The sequence below is a fragment of the Tachysurus fulvidraco genome, chromosome 23 (genome assembly GCF_022655615.1).
Source record: "Tachysurus fulvidraco isolate hzauxx_2018 chromosome 23, HZAU_PFXX_2.0, whole genome shotgun sequence".
NCBI lineage: Eukaryota > Metazoa > Chordata > Actinopteri > Siluriformes > Bagridae > Tachysurus > Tachysurus fulvidraco.
In genome coordinates this window covers 19603168-19622443 of record NC_062540.1, presented here as the reverse complement: position 1 = coordinate 19622443, position 19276 = coordinate 19603168, and the positions used below count along the sequence as shown (strand labels likewise).

The 19276-nt window shown below is 35.7% G+C and overlaps 1 protein-coding gene across 1 annotated transcript in view; it reads right to left on the bottom strand.

The window, feature by feature from the left end:
- LOC113640015 (cadherin-like protein 26) overlaps window positions 1–19276 on the bottom strand; it is a 28125-nt gene that overhangs the window by 8375 nt on the left and 474 nt on the right. Inside the window, exons 2-9 of the mRNA XM_027142341.2 lie at window positions 8662–8775; window positions 7365–7514; window positions 6950–7094; window positions 4743–4915; window positions 3753–3884; window positions 3374–3556; window positions 2066–2385; window positions 758–900 (exon numbers count right to left, since the gene is read on the bottom strand). Of these exons, the coding sequence (XP_026998142.2) occupies window positions 758–900; window positions 2066–2385; window positions 3374–3556; window positions 3753–3884; window positions 4743–4915; window positions 6950–7094; window positions 7365–7514; window positions 8662–8775 (1360 nt within the window). The remainder of the gene's footprint in view (window positions 1–757; window positions 901–2065; window positions 2386–3373; window positions 3557–3752; window positions 3885–4742; window positions 4916–6949; window positions 7095–7364; window positions 7515–8661; window positions 8776–19276) is intronic.

Sequence of the window (19276 nt, the reverse complement as noted above, 5' to 3'; positions counted from 1 at the left end):
CAGGCATTTCCTGACATCTAGGAATAACATTCATAAAGTGTATCAGTCAGGATTTATCCCTCATCAAAGCACAGAGACAGCATTAGTTAAAGTGGTAAATGACTTACTACTGGCTTCTAATTAGGACATTGTCGCTTTGCTGGTGTTGATTGAACTTAGTGCAGCTTTTGACACCAATGATTATATTATTCTCCTTGATAAATTAGAAAATGTCAGAAATGCTCTCTCCTGTCTCAGGTCTTATTTGATTGCTCATTAATAGTTCATTCATTCATTCATTCATTCATTTTCTACCGCTTATCCGAACTTCTCGGGTCACGGGGAGCCTGTGCCTATCTCAGGCGTCATCGGGCAGCAAGGCAGGATACACCCTGGACGGAGTGCCAACCCATTGCAGGGCACACACACTCATTAATAGTTTGTACATGTAAATGGTGATCTTACCAATCTGTTATAGGCCCATTGTTTTTTTTTCTTCCATATACTGTATATGTTACTTTCATAAGTTTCTTAATAAGTTTAAGTAATATGTAAAGGATGTTAGACACTGGATGCTTAGCTTATTAACTTCCTTATACAGTACATAATACTGAAAAGATAGACGTTCTTGTACTAGACCCACATACCCACAGACTTTGGATGGCTTTCAGATACAAAACCTTCAAAACCAGTTTGCCCTAAGCACTAACCACAACTTGTTATTACTTACAACATATCAAAAAAGAAAGTTAATGGATGAACCTTACTATTTTCTTACCATTGTCTACAACATACACAGTGACATTGTAGGCATTGTTTTCCACAAATGGTGATTCTCTGTCCAGAACTTTGGCTGTAGTAACCTGCCCAGTCTTTGAATCTACATTCACCCAGTTAGCTTTATCTTCTCCTTTAACAAAGCTAGAAGAGATAGAGATAGCAAGATGGTATCAACATCCAGTTGGAGTTCTTGGTAATAAATTCCTATAATAAATGTTAAATAAAACATAATGTACATTTTAATTCAGTCCTTTTAGACCAGGTATGGGGGGAAAAAAAAACCTATGGCCAGAATTTATCATTGCCACAATTTTTGACTAACAATTTCCTTAAATCATATGACAGAAAAACAACAACAACATCATATAAGCTAATATTCTCTATTTTTTGTTGGTTTTAAGAGTCGAGCACAGTTTAACAATGATCTAAAGCAGGGGAGTCAAACTCAAATTCACAGTCGGCCAAAATATAAAACTGAGATAAAGTCACGGGCCAAACTGAAGATTTATTGAAAAGTGAACTGCAACTGATTTGTAATGTTCAACCTTTTTCACATGGAAACAAACTTTAGTTTTGCTTAAACACAGGATTTGGAACGACCGGAGCTTGTTATTACAAACACACATTAAATTAAATTAGAAATAAGACACATCAGTGGTGTTCATGTCACAAACTTTGACCATACACTTTTTGACAACCTCTCCCTCATTAAAGGGCAGATTTTGCCGTTTCTGCTGCCACAATAAAGCTTTACAGCCTTTACAGCAGCTTCACTTTTTCATTTAGCTTTCATGAACATAGTCTGTCGGGAAACCAGACTTTTTTTCATCTCCTCCACCTTCTGGAGCTTCTGCTTTACGTCCAGGTCCTTATACTTCTCATAATGTTTCTTGTTATATTGTCTTCTTATGTTATATACTTTTGTTACAGACACGTTAGCTTTGTTAGCACGCGAGACAAACAGGTCTGTCCTTTATATTCGTGAACAGATAATCTGCCTCCATCCTGTCTTCAAAGCTCCTATTGTCCATCTTTCGTTTGACCGTTTTTGTGAAGGGCGAATTAACTTGCCCGATGTGACTGTAACATGGTTGTTAACGACTGTCAACAGAGAATGAGGGGCGCTTGCTGTGCGTGACTACGCGTCAATACAGTGGCAAGGCATTCTGGGATTTGTAGTATTAGCGGAGCATGCGGCTAGACAGCTGTAATGCACATTTGATATGATCTCGCGGGACAAATATAATCACACCTGAGTTTGACACCCCTGATCTAAAGAAACCTTTAAAAAGATAGTTTCACTTACTAAAATGAGCTGGCGAATGAACTATCTGTGTCTCTGGCTGTAAGGGTTACCAAATAGGTTCCAACTTTTGCATTCTCCATGATCATTTTTTCTTTAACAGGTGGTACAAATTCTGGCGGGTCGTTGATGTCCTCGACGGCGATAGTGGCGTTATAAAGCTGAGAAGCTTTAGCTTTAATTATGCTGGACTTTTCAGTTAAAATCTCTACATCCCATAAACCGTTCGAAGTAGGATTTTTCACTTTACAGGAGAAGTAGGGCACCTCATTTTCCACACTGATTGACACGTTTCTTGAAGTTTGCTGCTCGTAATCCATCGCCTATTTAATAAAGCAGAAATAACGTTTGTGAAGCATGTAAACAATTTAAATAAGTTAGTAGAAAGTTCTTACTGTGCTGAAGGTAACAGAAAATAACCCATAATATTGGACGTTGTATGGTTAGCAGTATAAAGTGATTTACAATTTAAATCATTGACACATTCACACCCACTGCTGGAGAAAAACGTAAGACAAGCAGATATTGGGAGACTAAATTATTGATTAGAGACGGAATTAGACAGAGAAGAAACTGATAAACAACCACATTTCACTTTAGGGTTCTCAGGCTCATAGGGTTTGGTGACAAAACCAGAAAGGTTGCTTACTGTACGTCTCATATTTTCACTTGTCTGCTGAGTATCCAAAATGTCTTTGACAAATTCCTCCACTTCACCTTTATGGGCTTTTATGTGTAGATTCATGACACATCATCTCAATTAAATCTTTTTTCAGTTACAGGTTGTAATATTACAAAATATGGAAAAGTTCAGAACTACATACAGTCGAGATGGTACAAAATTAACCATGTGAAGCGATTTCCAGTCTGCCACACAAATGTAGCTAGTTTCACTCTGTGTACAACTTCATTCATTCATTTTCTACCGCTTATCCGAGGGTCACGGGGAGCCTGTGCCTATTTCAGGCGTCATCGGGCATCGAGGCAGGATACACCCTGGACGGAGTGCCAACCCATCACAGGGCACACACACACTCTCATTCACTCACACACTCACACACTACAGACTATTTTCCAGAGATGCCAATCAACCTACCATGCATGTCTTTGGACCGGGGGGAGGAAACCAGAGTACCTGGAGGAAACCCCCAAGGCACGGGGACAACATGCAAACTCCACACACACAAGGCGGAGGCGGGAATCGAACCCCCAACCCTGGAGATGCGAGGCGAACGTGCTAACCACTAAGCCACCGTGCCCCCCCGTGTACAAATTGTAATGTACTTTTCATTGTAAAAAAAAAAATCAAACCTTGATAACAGTCAAAATTCCTTCATTAGTTTTGGGATCCGTCTGGATTTTAAAATAGTTGTCCGGATCTCCGTGAAGAGTGAATTTAGCTTTCCAGGCTGGTGAACCTTCCGTGTCTTTGTCTTTTATCTGTACACGTAGAACTTCCACTTCACTCTCTCGTTCTTTTATTTTTCCAGGACCCTAAAAACAACTTATGTTAATTACTTAATATGTGAAATATCAAGATTTGAGCTTTTAGCTGATTATTGAATATAATTGAATATTATATTTGTATTTCTTTTTTTTTGATAAATGATTAGATTGGAACTTCAGTTTAATCGAGTGTGAGCAGTCTGATTAGTCAGTTTGCGTAATGTATAACCAGGTTAGTACTTACTGTGTGACCAGTGAATTCAGGGAGGTGATTATTTTGGTCGACGATGTTCACGTCCACTGTGCTTGTGCTGGACAACTGCACTTTGTCTCCTTTGTCTTTCGCTTCAACCAGGAGGGTATATTTCTGGGCTTTCTGGAAATAATTAATAAAAATTAATCCACTATTACATTCTACTATATTCTAAATCTGTCTATCAAATCCATGTTTTGAATTAAAATCGTTTTGTTGACTGTAATAGAAAAACTCCACTAGGGGGCTCAAACGCAGGCCCATAAACTCTGCTACTGACAAAAAGTTCTAATGACGTTTAATGACGTTTATTGGCAGCCTTAAAAATGTATGTTGTTTACGTGACTTCTGCAAAAGAAATCTTCTGATCAGGGCTCCAGCATCACACCCATTGATCTACCACTGCCCTTCAGTGAAATTAAGGAAATTTTAAATGTGAATATAAAGATACAACATGCCAATTATATTTAGACTAGTTTTTCAATTCTAGTATTTCACTGCAACAGAACAATCTGTTCTCAGACATCGAATGTCCAAATGCTGGAATTAAACTCTAGTTGGTTTTATTTCTAGAACACGCTATGTGAGTGCAGATTATGTCTGTGTTTTTGTATGTGCTTTTTTGTAGGAGTGTGTGTGTGTGTGCATGTGTGTTTGCACGTGTGTGTGTGTGTGTTTGTCTTTGTGTGTGCGTGTGTGTATGTGCATGTTTGTGTTTGTGTGTGTGTGTTTGGATGTGGGCGTGTGTGTTTGCACGTGTGTGTGTGTGTGTGTGTGTGTTTGTGTGTGTGCTTATGTGTGTTTTGTGTGTGTGTGTGTGTGTGTGTGTTTGGGTGTGGGCGTGTATGTTTGCACGTGTGTGTGTTTCTGTGTGTGTGTGTGTGTGTGTGTGTGTGTGTGTGTGTGTGTGTGTGTGTTTGTGTGTGTGTGAATACATTAATATTATTGACTGATTTGTGTAGATTTTTGTGTGAGATTTACCTCATAGTCCAAACAGCCTTTGAAATAAATACTTCCTGTGTCATCATTCTGTTTTATATAAAATTCAACATTATCTGTTTTTGGGGTGACTGAGACAAGTCTGATTTCGAAGGTGCCATTGTTGGTGGATGCGTCGTCATCATCTGACGCAAAGACCGTCAGAATCAATTTACCTGTTGGGGATATTTTGTTTTAGTACAAATCGGCATTGTTCATACAGAATGTGCAAAAATCTGATGTTAAAATGAGGTTATAGAGGCAGCGTTAGCTTTTGAGCATTAACATCTAATCTTGTTTCTCAAGCTTAGTGTTACGATTTTCTATAGACTTTTCATTAAGCCATCATTATAATGAAGCTTATGATTATTTCTAAATAGTGAATAATAATCATTTATTCATAATAAGTGAATGCTTTATGCACTATTCGTGTGAATTCATCAAATTCATCCTATCCTTTTTTCTTTCCCGAGATCTGTCATGTCAAAATCTGTCATGAATTTTATTAATAAAAAAAAAAAGTTTTCTTTTTTAAAATGTCACTGATATATTTTTGGTTCCGGTTGCTGATTGGATATTAATATGGCAGTAGTTATGTGCTAAGCTTGCAAAATGTGCTTTATGTTATAAAGTTGTTAACCCTTCTGCAGACCTCGGGTCAATCTGACCCGCCTGGAAATTTTAATGTGTCATAACTTGGGTTTCCTTTAACATATTTGCCTGAAATTTTCCAGGATTGTTCCAAATTATGAATTCTGCAAGTAAAATGAATTTTGTCAATTTTCGTTGAACTTATGTGTTCGTAAAACTCCTAGGTCACACTTTTGCCCTTTTCAGCGCAATGAACATACATACAGACACAAAAATGCACACAAAATGTCCACTAACACACGCACCCAAAACACACACTCACACACCACATACACACACACACACACACACACACACACACACACACACACACACACAAACACACAAATAGGGCATTGCATTTCATTAGGCCTCCAGAAAAAAAAATAGCTACATATATATTGATATGCCTTTGCCTAGCAGAGGGCAAAATATGATCTACCCGAAATTATACTGCACACACATGCACACAGACGCGCGCACACACACACACACACACACACACACACACACACACACACACACACACACACATACACACACACACACACACGAGCATTGGGCATTGCATTTTGATTTATAAGCATTCAAGTCAATTTGGCCTGGAAAAAAACAGGTTTTATTATTTTCTGACATTAAAAATGGTCAAAATGGTTTCAAAACAATCCCCTGGCTTTGAAATATACCAGCCTGTAATTGTGCATTAACTTTTGTGCCTCTATAGTGAAAATAATTCAAAATTTCTTTTTTTTTTACTAGAAAATGAGGCATTTTTGCATATTAATGAGGTTTATTATACCAAATATTAAATTTTTTTTGCAAAATATAAGTTAATATGTTGGAAACAAGTTAGACTAAAAATGTGGGGGAAAAAAGGCTATATATACTTCATTTTTTATAAGCAGTCAAAACAGTCAACTTGACACGGCGCTCCTAATTTGCATAGGAATTCGGATGAGGTTTGCAGGAGGGTTAAAAAAACACAGCCACAAAACAGTGGAAACTTTCACTGCTGCTCAGATGAACCCTATCTGCAATGGAAATTTTCTGGTTGTGGTAAACTTAGATCAGGTATTAGATCAGATATTGATATATGAGAATTGCATATCCGTTTCTCACAGAATAAATGTTTCACTTTCACGTTGACAAAATGAATTACTGTATGTTGCAAAAAAGAAATAGAAATAGAATCATTTCCGCTAGAAATCATTTCAGAAGCTTGAAGTAGCAATACAATGAAAACAAGCCACGGCACAAGAAACATTCGTTGTATCGTTGATTTAAGAATAATTGGCTTAATCAGTTTTAATGATTAACTAATAAACGAGCAAAAAAATGAATAAAAATTACAACTGAGTTAGTGTTATAAATGTGTAATATTGATGTATTTGTACCTAAAATATAGTTTGTAATTCTTTCTTGCGTTAATGGAATTGTATTGTAATAATTATTTTAATGTATATTATGTATTACTTGAAATTTCTTCAAGAGATGATTTAGCAAAAAGTGGCTAACTTCATTGTATTGTAACCTAGTAGCTAACACAACACATGGACTTTGTGTGCATATTGTTACACCACCTTGAGTTTCAGATTCATTGATATCTTTTTTATAGCTAGGAGGTTTAAAAACCGGTGCATGGTCATTAATATCCTGGACCTTGACCTCAACGCCGAGCCTCGTGTCCACTTTGTCATTTGAGACATTCTTTGCTTCAAACTTTAGCTGCAATTAGAAAAGAGTCTATTTACACTGTTGAAGTAATGAATTACAATCAAAGGAGGGAAAAAAAAACAACAACAAAAAAAATAGTGACACACATTTCCAGACCCTGATAAAATACTTAGATGTTAAGTAGTCTGTACTCATTATCAGATTAATTTAAATGAACAAGAATTATAAATCATGTAAGGTGTATGAAAGATGTGTAGGTTTATCTGATGATTTGTGTATAGCTTTAAATGCTAAACTTTAATCTTATTAGGTCATACGTACCTTGAGGACTTGAAAGGCCTCAAAGTCGATTTTTTTATGCACGAGGACCTCACCGGTTTTACTGTCGATACTCAGCACGCCTGTGGGTTCCATATCAACACCACTGCCGCTGAGTTGAAAATTTACTAAATATTTTTTCTCTATATGAATCTGAAACAAAAAGCACACACAAGTGAAAGAAAGACTGATTGATTGATTGATTGATTGATTAATTGATTGATTGATTGATTGATTGATTGCACGAGCCAGGGGACCAGAATGCAGGGTCAGCCATGATACAGTACTTTTCTCTTTCACAGAAAGAAGTAAAGGGAGGAACAATGGCGCACAAATGATGCAACAGAGCGTTTGCCCGATCATCAGGAGAGCACAGACTTTGAATCCCAATTATGCCAACGTGATTTATGGCTGTTAATCATGGTGCCGCTAGCAAATTGTGGCTATCTGTGAACTCAAGTATCCTCTTTCCCACAAGTGTACTATGCTGCCTTGTGGCTTGAGCAGCAATCTGTATAGACACAGTTGGCTGGCATTACCTGTCTTTACCTGTCTTTAAGGAAGCACATGTTAACCTTCACCCTTCCAGGTTAGTACCTGTTGTATTATAGCAGTGAGCTGGCTGGTGGTGGGATTGGCAAAATGATCAAGTCTGCTTATTAGGCTTAGATTATGTTAAACAAAAGTATTCAACACCTTCTGACCAATAGGACCAGAAAATTCAACAGCACGGTGGTATAAAGTAGATTCAGTCTGGGTTGATCTATGTTTTATTATACACATTAACAACTCCCAGAAATGTTGGTTAGATTGTATATTAAATGTGTTAAAATTATATTTAGGGTTGCCTCCAATTCCGTTTTCTCATTGTTTATATCATATCATATTGCACAGCATTACAAAAAAGCATTTTTACTAAACATGTGTAATTTTGTTAAATATAGGGCTCATAGATTGTGATATTTAATAGGAGGAATGTTACAACTTTAAATAAGGAGAAAGTAACTGGGCTTCAAGAGTCAAATTTTATATATATATATATATATATATATATATATATATATATATATATATATATATATATATATATATATATCATCACACACTAAACCCCACATCAACCCTTTTTTTTTTTTTTTTTTTTGCGTAATAGCCTCAGCACAAAGTCTGAGAAAGGGTATCAACGCTGTATTTTCTGCACGTACAGAAGGTAACAAACAGCTTATTACCTCAGACTTATAACGATGTAAAAGTCTCCTCAAAGATTCCATTTGTACCAGTTTATCAGAAAGATACTCACAGTGCCGAGTACGTATGGGAAAGGGCCAGGACTTTCTTCCTCTATCGTGAAGGAGTCAATGATCCATGTTCTCTTCTGCCTGATCTTGCTGTAGGCCGACACTGCAACTGCACACTAATACGATAAAGAAAAACTCCATGAGATAGACCACAAACATTTGATAGGCAAAACATTTGAGCTACTGTAATTTCAAACGTGTCAGTGTATTTATGACACTACTCACTTTCTAAGTGAATACTTGTATAATTTTATATATACAGTATAATTATTATATATTTGATAATTTTTTGTGTCAGGGTCAGCTCTATATAGTAAGTAACGGTTTCCTAGAGCTACCGGACTCTAATCGTGCCATGATTTTTACAGTAAATATGTTTAAAAGCCTACTTTATTATTATTATTATTATTATTATTATTATTATTATTATTATTATTATTATTTAAGTATATTATTATTCTTATTTTAAAAAAAAAAGAATAGAAGCTGCATTTAACTGAATAGCTTTATGGACTCAATCGAACGTATGAAAATGGCCATTGATTCTGTCGCATGGATTCTGCCGACTCATCCTTACAGCCATTTTGAAGGGTCGTGAAAATTGCACTTTTGAAGTTCACAGGCTATTAAAACTGTTTTATTTTACTTTAATATCAGTGTTAATAATAGAATTAGTACACTGCCAGTTGTTGTAAATGTTATAAATTTTGCTTTTACATAATTTAAGATTAAAAAAGTAATAAAAGGAATTAAGTTAGCAATATACATGAATGATATGAGAAATGTTTATATTTTTTGATAGTATATATTCTGTAGGACTGACAAACCAGACTTTTAACAATCACACTGGGCAATGACAGCTCAACAATACGTGTTTGTTATATATATATATATATATATATATATATATATATATATATATATATATATATACATACATACATACATACATACATACAGTAATACATTCCCAGGATTTATCAGACACTTTTATCCTGAGTGACTGACATTTGAACTCATTTTACACAACTGAGCAATTGACGGTTAAGGGCCTTGCTCATGGCCTCTTAATACAGTACAAATGGAAAAACAAACAAACATCTTTTAAGATGACAAGATATAGATCAGGGGTGTCAAATCTTATCTGGAAAGGGCAGGTATTCATACCAACTATGCAGAATCCACAGATGAAAGCCAGGATCAACTGAAAAAACAGGTGAAATCAGGTGTGGCTCCTGATTGATTGGAATGAAAAACAAAGCCACACACCCACAGTAAAGCTTTAAAGTTAAGATTGGACACCCCTCAGACAGACAGATAGACAGACAGACAGACAGACAGACAGACAGACAGACAGACAAAAAGATAGTTCAGGAAAGATTTCATGACTTCATCATTGAACAAAGTACAGATTAAATTCTCATAATCACACTGTCACAAAGTTACATTAATTTGTGTTAATAATGTTTCTAAATGAATATTTATGGCCAAACCTTCTACACATTAGCTTTGTACATTTCATGTGTTTTAACAGCTGATTTAGATTAAGAATACGCAACGAGTGTAACGAGTGCCGCGAGAACGCAGGCTAATTTTAGAGTGTGGATGTTTCCAGAAACGATTCTCGTTGTTTCAGATCGATTTTACACAATGATAAAACTTTTACCTTGAAGTTTGAATGATTTTCAAGACTACAGTTGCAAATTCAACATGCACCAATGTATCAGGTGGAAAAAAAGACCCTTGCGTCGTCATCGCCCCGACCTCACCTAAACGGGATGAACTGGATTTTCATTTATTATCGTACGTAAAGTTTAACAAGAAAGACTTGCACCAAAATCTGTTGTCAGGGAAATGTTACTACAGAGTCGAGGACATTCTGACAAATAAATACATACATACATACATACATACGTACATACATACACACTGTGAACTATATATATCTTAATTTTTTACTATATTAATTCTTTTTTCTCCTTATGTTTAACTTCTGTTCTATGTTTATGTTCTGTAAAGCTGCTTTGAGACGAAGCCTATTGTAAAAAGCGCTATACAAATAAACTTGAATTGAATTGAATTGAGTACCGAACCAGATATTTAGAAGTAAAAGTGTATCACCATCAGTTTTAGGGAGCAACTTAAAAGTAATTTCATATGGAATTATATTTAGAAAGAAGTATTAAATGAAGGAGTATTAAATGTTTATGCCTCAGATTTTAAGCATAATGATTGAAATATATAATTATTTTATATGACTTTATTTTAATGCTGAAGTATTTTTGGCTGCATTTATATCTCTGCCTTTGGCCCGTTTTCTAGATCAAATGCTACACAAGCCACATTCAGGTTTTTTCACCCTTTCATACAGAATTTCTTGATTGTTTTTACTAAACCAATGAAATGCTGCACATTTAACTGTTGACTTGTTCTTACTTAATACTCTTTCGATTTCCTAAGTACATGTATTAACACGTTATCCTTATCATTGTATCTGCATATCCTTTTCTATCTCAGCCTTTTTTTTTATTGTTGCCTAGAAGACTTTTGTGCACAGGAATAACTAGTTATTTTCCAACGTTCCCTTTCAAAGCCAACGAGAAGCTGTCGGTTGAAACATTCGGTCATTGTTGAAGCAATGATTAATATTTTATATGTGTTTATGGTTGTCTCACCCCAACCACGGACTTTTTCACTTCTCCCATCGGGCAGGTGCTACCGTTGTCTCAGAGCCAGAACAAACAGACTGAAAAATAGCTTCTTTCCCGTGGCTGTTTCTGCACTGAGCAGCTGATATGGTGTTAATTATCACCACTGCACTGTCACTTTTTCTTCTGTGTTTTGCACTAATTTGCACCACTTTAAAATCATGCATCCTTGCACCGCCCAAAAACTATCATTACGCTTCTGTGTGTCCATCCATATTTATTCTGTTTATTCTGTGTATATAGATATAGATGTATATATTCATAATGCCATTCCTTTTGTACAGCTATATCTGTCATACCACTTCATACTGTATCATACTTACTGTATATAAAAACCACACTATATATATACACCCTTATTCAGTTATATGTACATATTACTACACCTTCTGTATAACCTCATACCCTTATTTATTACACCGCCAATTGTAAATAAGCTATCTATGCACTTCTGGTTAGATGCTAACTGCATTTCATTGGCTCTGTATATGTACCTTGCACAATGACAATAAAGTTGAATCTAATCTAATCTAATGAGGCCAGATGTGAAGCACAGTTCCGGTCATTTCTTTCAATCTGAACTTAATTATGTTCCTCTATAAGCACAACCTGAAGTGTTTTATTCCCGTTATACCACAGCAGTAGGCTTCATTTCTAGTAGTAGGCAGTAGGCAGTAGGCTTCATTTCCTGACATTTCAGTTCTATCTTTGTTGTTTTGAAACCTGCCCAAAGTAATTGATCATTTACATATAATCAGCTGTAACCCCGTGTTCCCTCACAAGTTTTTCTTTTTTTCTAAGTTGAAATTGGAAGAAAATGCAGCTTGGTTATCTTTCTGCCCTGAAGCACCTAAGGATACATCTGATGTAAAACCTCTATTACAAATCACTGACACTGGCAGATCAAGACCACATAAACCTATTTAGAGATGACTAGCAAATATATAATTTTATCTAGTTTGATCTTATAAAATTGTTTGTTACCGTAATTTTTTACATTTATTATTCTAAAATGTGAACGAGGACGAAATGTGACAGAACATTGTTTGCGCCGATTCAAATAAATAAATAAATAAATAAATAAATAAATAAATAAATAAATAAATAAATAAATAACATATAAAACTTCAATGACCAAACATTTCTGTTGCATCAGGTAGCATGAACTCTTTTGGTGTTCCATTTACTTAAACTCTCTTTTGTCTGTTTTGACAGGAACATATTTCTTACCTCTGGCTGTTTACTTTGACACCAACTACAGCAGCACGTCATTGCCAATTATGCGTTGATGGCAGTCCAACCTATTTTTTTCTGTCAGTACAAGCAGTGATATCGAAACTTGCGTGGCGTGTTATATGAAGCGTTTATACATAAATCAACACTGTAGTTAGGAAGTGTCAGTTTTTTCCATACGTTTTTCTTCATGAAAATGAGTAAATTATAAAATATAAATTAAAGGCAAAATGCAAATCAAATTTAGATGTAAACAATCATCAACCGTGTGGAATTTACATGTTTTCTTTTGTTTTTTAACATGTTTTTAATATGTAATGAACTTTTCAGTAGTAGTGCATGTGTTTTTGTTTATTTATCTTTTTTTATAAATGTTGTTATTTATTAATCCCATGATCACTGGGGGCAGTCGTGGCCTAATGGTTAGAGAGTCTGATTCGTAACCCAAAGGTTGTGGGTTCGAGTCTCGGGCCGGCCACGACTGAGGTGCCCTTGAGCAAGGCACCGAACCCCCCCAACTGCTCCCCAGGCTCTGCAACATAAATGGCTGCCCACTGCTCCGGGTGTGTGTTCACGGTGTGTGTGTGTTCACTGCTGTGTGTGTGCACTTCAGATGGGTTAAATGCAGAGAACAAATTCTGAGTATGGGTCACCGTACTTAACCGTATGTCACGTCATAATTTAATTTACCTGTAAGATATTTAATAATGAAATTTATGTTATCACATCATCCGCATGAGGTTGCATGTGTGTACCTTACAAAATAAAATGCTTAGTGTGTTTTCCTGCACAACAATAGTTTCAAAATGATCTGTTACAATTGATATTTGGTAAAATATTCATTAGTATTAAGCACGCACAGAATAAGTCATCAAAGTTGGACAAAGGCTGGGAATTTTGTCAAAATTTGACATAAACACCTGTAAGAGTTTTCACAATGTTGTTCTTGGCTGAAAAATCCATGAATAATGTAAGTCATTATACAAATATAGCAGTGTGAGGTCTGAGTCTGACACGTCTGAGTCTGAGGGTCTGAAGGTCAGGTCTGAGCAGGTCTGGGTTTGCTGTTAAGCAACTGTTTTTTTTTTTGTTGTTTTTTTTTCAAAGGAGGTTTCATATTAATATTCGTTGAATTAATAAGCTGTTACCAGATTAATAAACAAGGTGTCAGTTTTCCATTAACATTCTTCAGTAAATATTTTGTAAATTAATGAGTCATTCAAAGCCCCGTACAGGTTGCAACACGAAATATGTTTTATAACAACATGTTATTTAGAAGGATAAATCTGAAACATACCTGATTCGTGTTAATGTAAATTTTATGCTAGGTTTTTAAATTTATTTACGATGCTATTCGTGTTCTAATAGGTATCAAAATTTAAAAATAATGTTTTAATTGTAAATGGTTTGAAATGAGGAAATTTCATAATTTCAGGCAAAATGTTTGTATAACTCATGATTCTGAGTGCATACGAATTTACACTAAGGAAGATTAAGTTTAGGTGCACACCAGTGGATTAACTCTAATCATATATTTAGCATGAATTACTGCTCTTTTATATCTGAAATATACTGTCATGTTTCAGTTGTTAATTTTTTATTATGTTTGCATCATCTACTCTCACTCACTCTCTCATTCATTTTCTACCGCTTATCCGAACTTCTCGGGTCACGGGGAGCCTGTGCCTATCTCAGGCATCATCGGGCATCGAGGCAGGATACACCCTGGACGGAGTGCCAACCCATCACAGGGCACACACACACTCTCATTCACTCACACACACACACACACACACACACACACACACACACACACACACACACACACACACACACACACACACTACGGACAATTTTTCCAGAGATGCCAATCAGCCTACCATGCATGTCTTTGGACCGGGGGAGGAAACCGGAGTACCCGGAGGAAACCCCCGAGGCACGGGGAGAACATGCAAACTCCACACACACAAGGCAGAGGTAGGAATCGAACCCCCAACCCTGGAGGTGTGAGGCGAACATGCTAACCACTAAGCCACTGTGCCCCCCGTTTGCATCATTTAGTAGATGCTAAATATAATTATGTATATCAATAGGTAAGGTATAAATGATTAATGATCAACAGATGAAAAATTTTCTTTTGGATAATAATCATAAATATTTTAATCTAATAAACTTTTTAATCTTGCTTCAGCTTCAAAAAGTTGCAACAATCTGCAACAATCATGTTGTGTAAGCAGCCAGTTTACCACACAGCTACATGTAAATGTAGTCAGTTAGCATAAATATAGTTAAAACCTCACTGGATAAGAATTCCGTAGACAGTCGAGACCGTTTTTGTGATTAATTTTTTTTTGCTCCATAGCGAAAAATCCGTACGCCTCAACAATTAGGATTGTACTCATATAGCAGCTATCAAAATGTCCACAATGTATCTGTGCGATCATTTTGTCATCAAAGTCGAGAGAAATAGACGCTCTGTGCGAATGAGAGAAGTTGTGCGAATGAGAGAAGTGAGTGAATCAGCTTTTATTTCTTCAACACAAAATGATAGAATAAGAGTTCTTATCGAGCAACGTGACTTATTACGGCTACAAGTCCGGTACTACAGTTTCCTACAAAGACCTAATTTTTATTTAAATGAATAAATTCCATGCTAAAAATGTAAGGTGATGGATATGATCATTTTCAGACAATGTGAAATGCTGAAGTCAAATCAGACAAAAATCTTCTGGTGTTTTGCAATAACATTAAATGAGCTCATGCATTTATGTCATTGTTTTCTTATCTGTCTTTCTTCCGTGACTGTACAAGATTTATGCTTTTTTTGTCCTTGGCTGAAAAAGCTTGAACAAACACAGAACATGAATTTCATAATATCAAATGATTAAAAATCATATTATGCATGTCAAAAAAAAGCAATACAGTAAAACTAAACAGTATCAGTCACCGATGGGTAAATGATGACGTGTTACTGTAAGGTTTGCTCAGCTGACACTAGATCAGGTTGTTCGCACTAATGTACAATAATATATATTTTAAATACATATTAATATTTGTTACTGTTTGTTACTGTAATGGAAAATTAATAAGGAATGTACCGACACCACTTTTTCTCTTCCGATTCCGATACGAGTTTGCCAGAATCGACCGATACCGATACCGATCCGATACCTGTGTTTTTTTCTACCTTTAAAATTAAAGAATGTATACAACTCATTTATTTATTAAGATTTATTTGTTTCTGGCAAAGAAATACAAAAATGCCCTTATTACTGGATGAAAAATGAAAACACAAGAAACCTTAAAAAGTATGAATGCAGTAGCAAACTATTTTAACAGGTAGTGGTGTAACAATCTAAACCATATATACTGCAATTATTAAATTTTATTATTTATTAATAATTTAAAACTCTTGAAACACAATGTAAAATGTATTAAACAGTAAACCTTGCACCCAAATGAGTGACATGTTTAACGCGCTGAGGTAAACGGAAAGGGCGCCTGCATAACTTGCCTGTCTGTCGCCGGCGGTTGTGCAACATATTTATCGTAAAATGTATTATATTTATTTTCATTAATGTAATTTAATATATAAGTGTATTTTTCTTATGTTCATGTCCACGTTCACACCCAGCACACATATAAGTTCAAGCAATAGTTAGTTAATTGACATTATTCGGAACATTATACAGAATGGAGTTTAATATATTAGGGCATTCCTCAAGCGGAATGGATTCGACTGGCGGCGCTCTGAAAAGTGCGATACCCGTGACCACGGGTAACAGATTTGGATCGGTCACGCACCACCGATACCCGATCCACTCAAAATGCTTGGATCTGCGCCGATACCGATCCTAAATATCGATCTGTACATCCCTAATGTTAATGTTTGTTACTGTTATGACCTCAAAAGTTATGATTCGCTCTTTACTCTTTATAACACATCCTGAAATGTGTTGTTAAGATGTCTTGATGTTTTACATCGTAACAGTTTTGCAAACTATTAAAGTTTCGTGTCAATATAATTGTGAAATATGTTGACGTTTTCTCTACGAGGTTTATTTATAATATACATAGAAAGAGACACCGGTGTCAACTCTTTGTAATAAATGAAGTTTTGTTTTAACACTGGAAGCTCGTTGGATGAATGTTAAATAAACCTCACTATGTCAACAACTACATGTGTTTACGTAGACATGTAGAAGATCATCTGTTCAAATCCTTGTGTATATTGTTTTTGCTGCTTCTTCAGAAAAAAAAAAAGTTTTGTTGATCTAGTGAATGGTTTGCTTTAGTAAAGTGATCCTAGTTATTTACTTATTTATTTAGTTTTGTTACGTTGTCATTGGTTCGTATTGGCTATTGATATACATCCATTATTTCTGAATAGATAATCAACACACAGAGTTATTGTGCTGTATTAAAAGGTCCCTTTCTTAGCCATTGATTGACAGTAAAATGATTATTTATGAACATGTACCGAATCCAATCCATTGGACTAATGTATTATTGGGTATTTTTGGGATGCTTGGTTATACGTCATGTCATTTCTTCAGTCAAAACCAGTAGAAACAGATTTATTCCCGCAGAACCAGAGGAATGATTCGATGTTTAAAGCTGTATTGTCAAAGAGAGTGGTGCTAAATCATCTATAACCATTCTGTGTTTTTGAACATGTTTCATTTTGCCAGTATTGCAAAAATAAGAAGTTGAACATGTGATTAACTAAACACCTATTTATTTATTTATTTATTTATTGTTTGTTTGTTTGTTTGTTTGTTTGACTTGCAAATAAGAAGTTGAACATGTGATTAACTGAATGCCTAATATTTAATTATATATTTGTTTGTTTGTTTGTTTATTCATTCATACATACATCTATTTATTTATTTATTTATTTATTTATTTATTTATTTATTTATTTATTTATGTGTTTATTTATTTGGAAATAAGAACTTGAACATGTGATTAACCGAACACCTAATATTTATGTATGTGTGTATGTGTGTATGTATGTATGTATGTATTTATTTATTTAACTTGCTATTTGTCCACTCTTAGTGAAACTGTAATCGAGTGTTTTATTAAGAGCAACTGTTTAAAGCCGTTACTCTAAATTACTGTAAGTTAATGCAAGTCAGGACTTGTCTAAATTCATTTTAATTGATATTCGAGTGTTATAATAGAAATAGAAATAGAAACGATGTTTTGATGTGTAACATTTTACCTAAAGGGGGTGAGTTACGTAATGCTGATTTACAGTTAACATTATTCTCATTAGCTTTACCAAGGGAAAGAATAAAGAAAGCACAAGAAAATGTAAAAGATCATTGTACTAATTCCAGTGAAAGGATATTCCAATATAAGGAATTATGCTGCATGTCTTGGCGGAACACACACACACACACACACACTCTCTCTCTCTCTCTCTCTCTCTCTCTCTCTCTCTCTCTCTCTCTCTCTCTCTCTCTCTTTCTCACAATACACATACACAAACACAGATATACACACACACTCTCTCTCTCTCTCTCTCTCTCTCTCTCTCTCTCTTTCTTTCTCTCTCTCTCACAATACACATACACAAACACAGACATACACACACACACACACACACACGCATACATATACATACACAGACACTCTCTCTCTCTCTCTCTCTCTCTCTCTCTCTCTCTCACACAATACACACACACACATACACACACAATACACACACTCTCTCTCTCACAATAGACACACACACACTCTCTCACAATACAAACACACATACACACACTCTCTCTCTCTCTCTCTCTCTCTCTCTCTCTCTCTCTTTCTCACAATACACATACACAAACACAGATATACACACACACTCTCTCTCTCTCTCTCTCTCTCTCTCTCTCTTTCTTTCTCTCTCTCTCACAATACACATACACAAACACAGACATACACACACACACACACACACACGCATACATATACATACACAGACACTCTCTCTCTCTCTCTCTCTCTCTCTCTCTCTCACACACACAATACACACACACACATACACACACAATACACACACTCTCTCTCTCACAATAGACACACACACTCTCTCAGAATACAAACACACATACACACACACTCTCTCTTACAATACACACACACTCTCTCACAACACACACACACACACACACACACACACACACACACACACACACACACACACACACACACACACACACACACACACATGCACACACACTTAGTCACACACTATGGAAAACATAGAGATCCCAGTGGGTCTACAATGCATGTATTCGGGCTGCGGAGAGGAAACTGGGATCCCCGAAGGAAACCCCCAAAGCAGAGCACAGGGAGAAAATGCTAATTCTTTACACATAAGCAGACATGGGAGTTACACCACCAACCCCAGAGGTACAAGGCAAACATGCAGACCACTAAGTCACCATGACCAGATCTGCTAACATTTTTAGAAAAAATTTGGAAAAATTACAAGCTTTATAATACTATGAAAGCTAACCGATAAATAACAATAACTTCATCTGAAGTGCTCAGTGTTAAAATTTCAGTTTATTACCTCATGATTAACCTGATATCAAAAAACCTGAATTAAATGCACAAGAGTGGATCCTTTGATGCAGCAAACTGGTAGAATCACCAACCCCACCCTTAACTTCGTGTGATA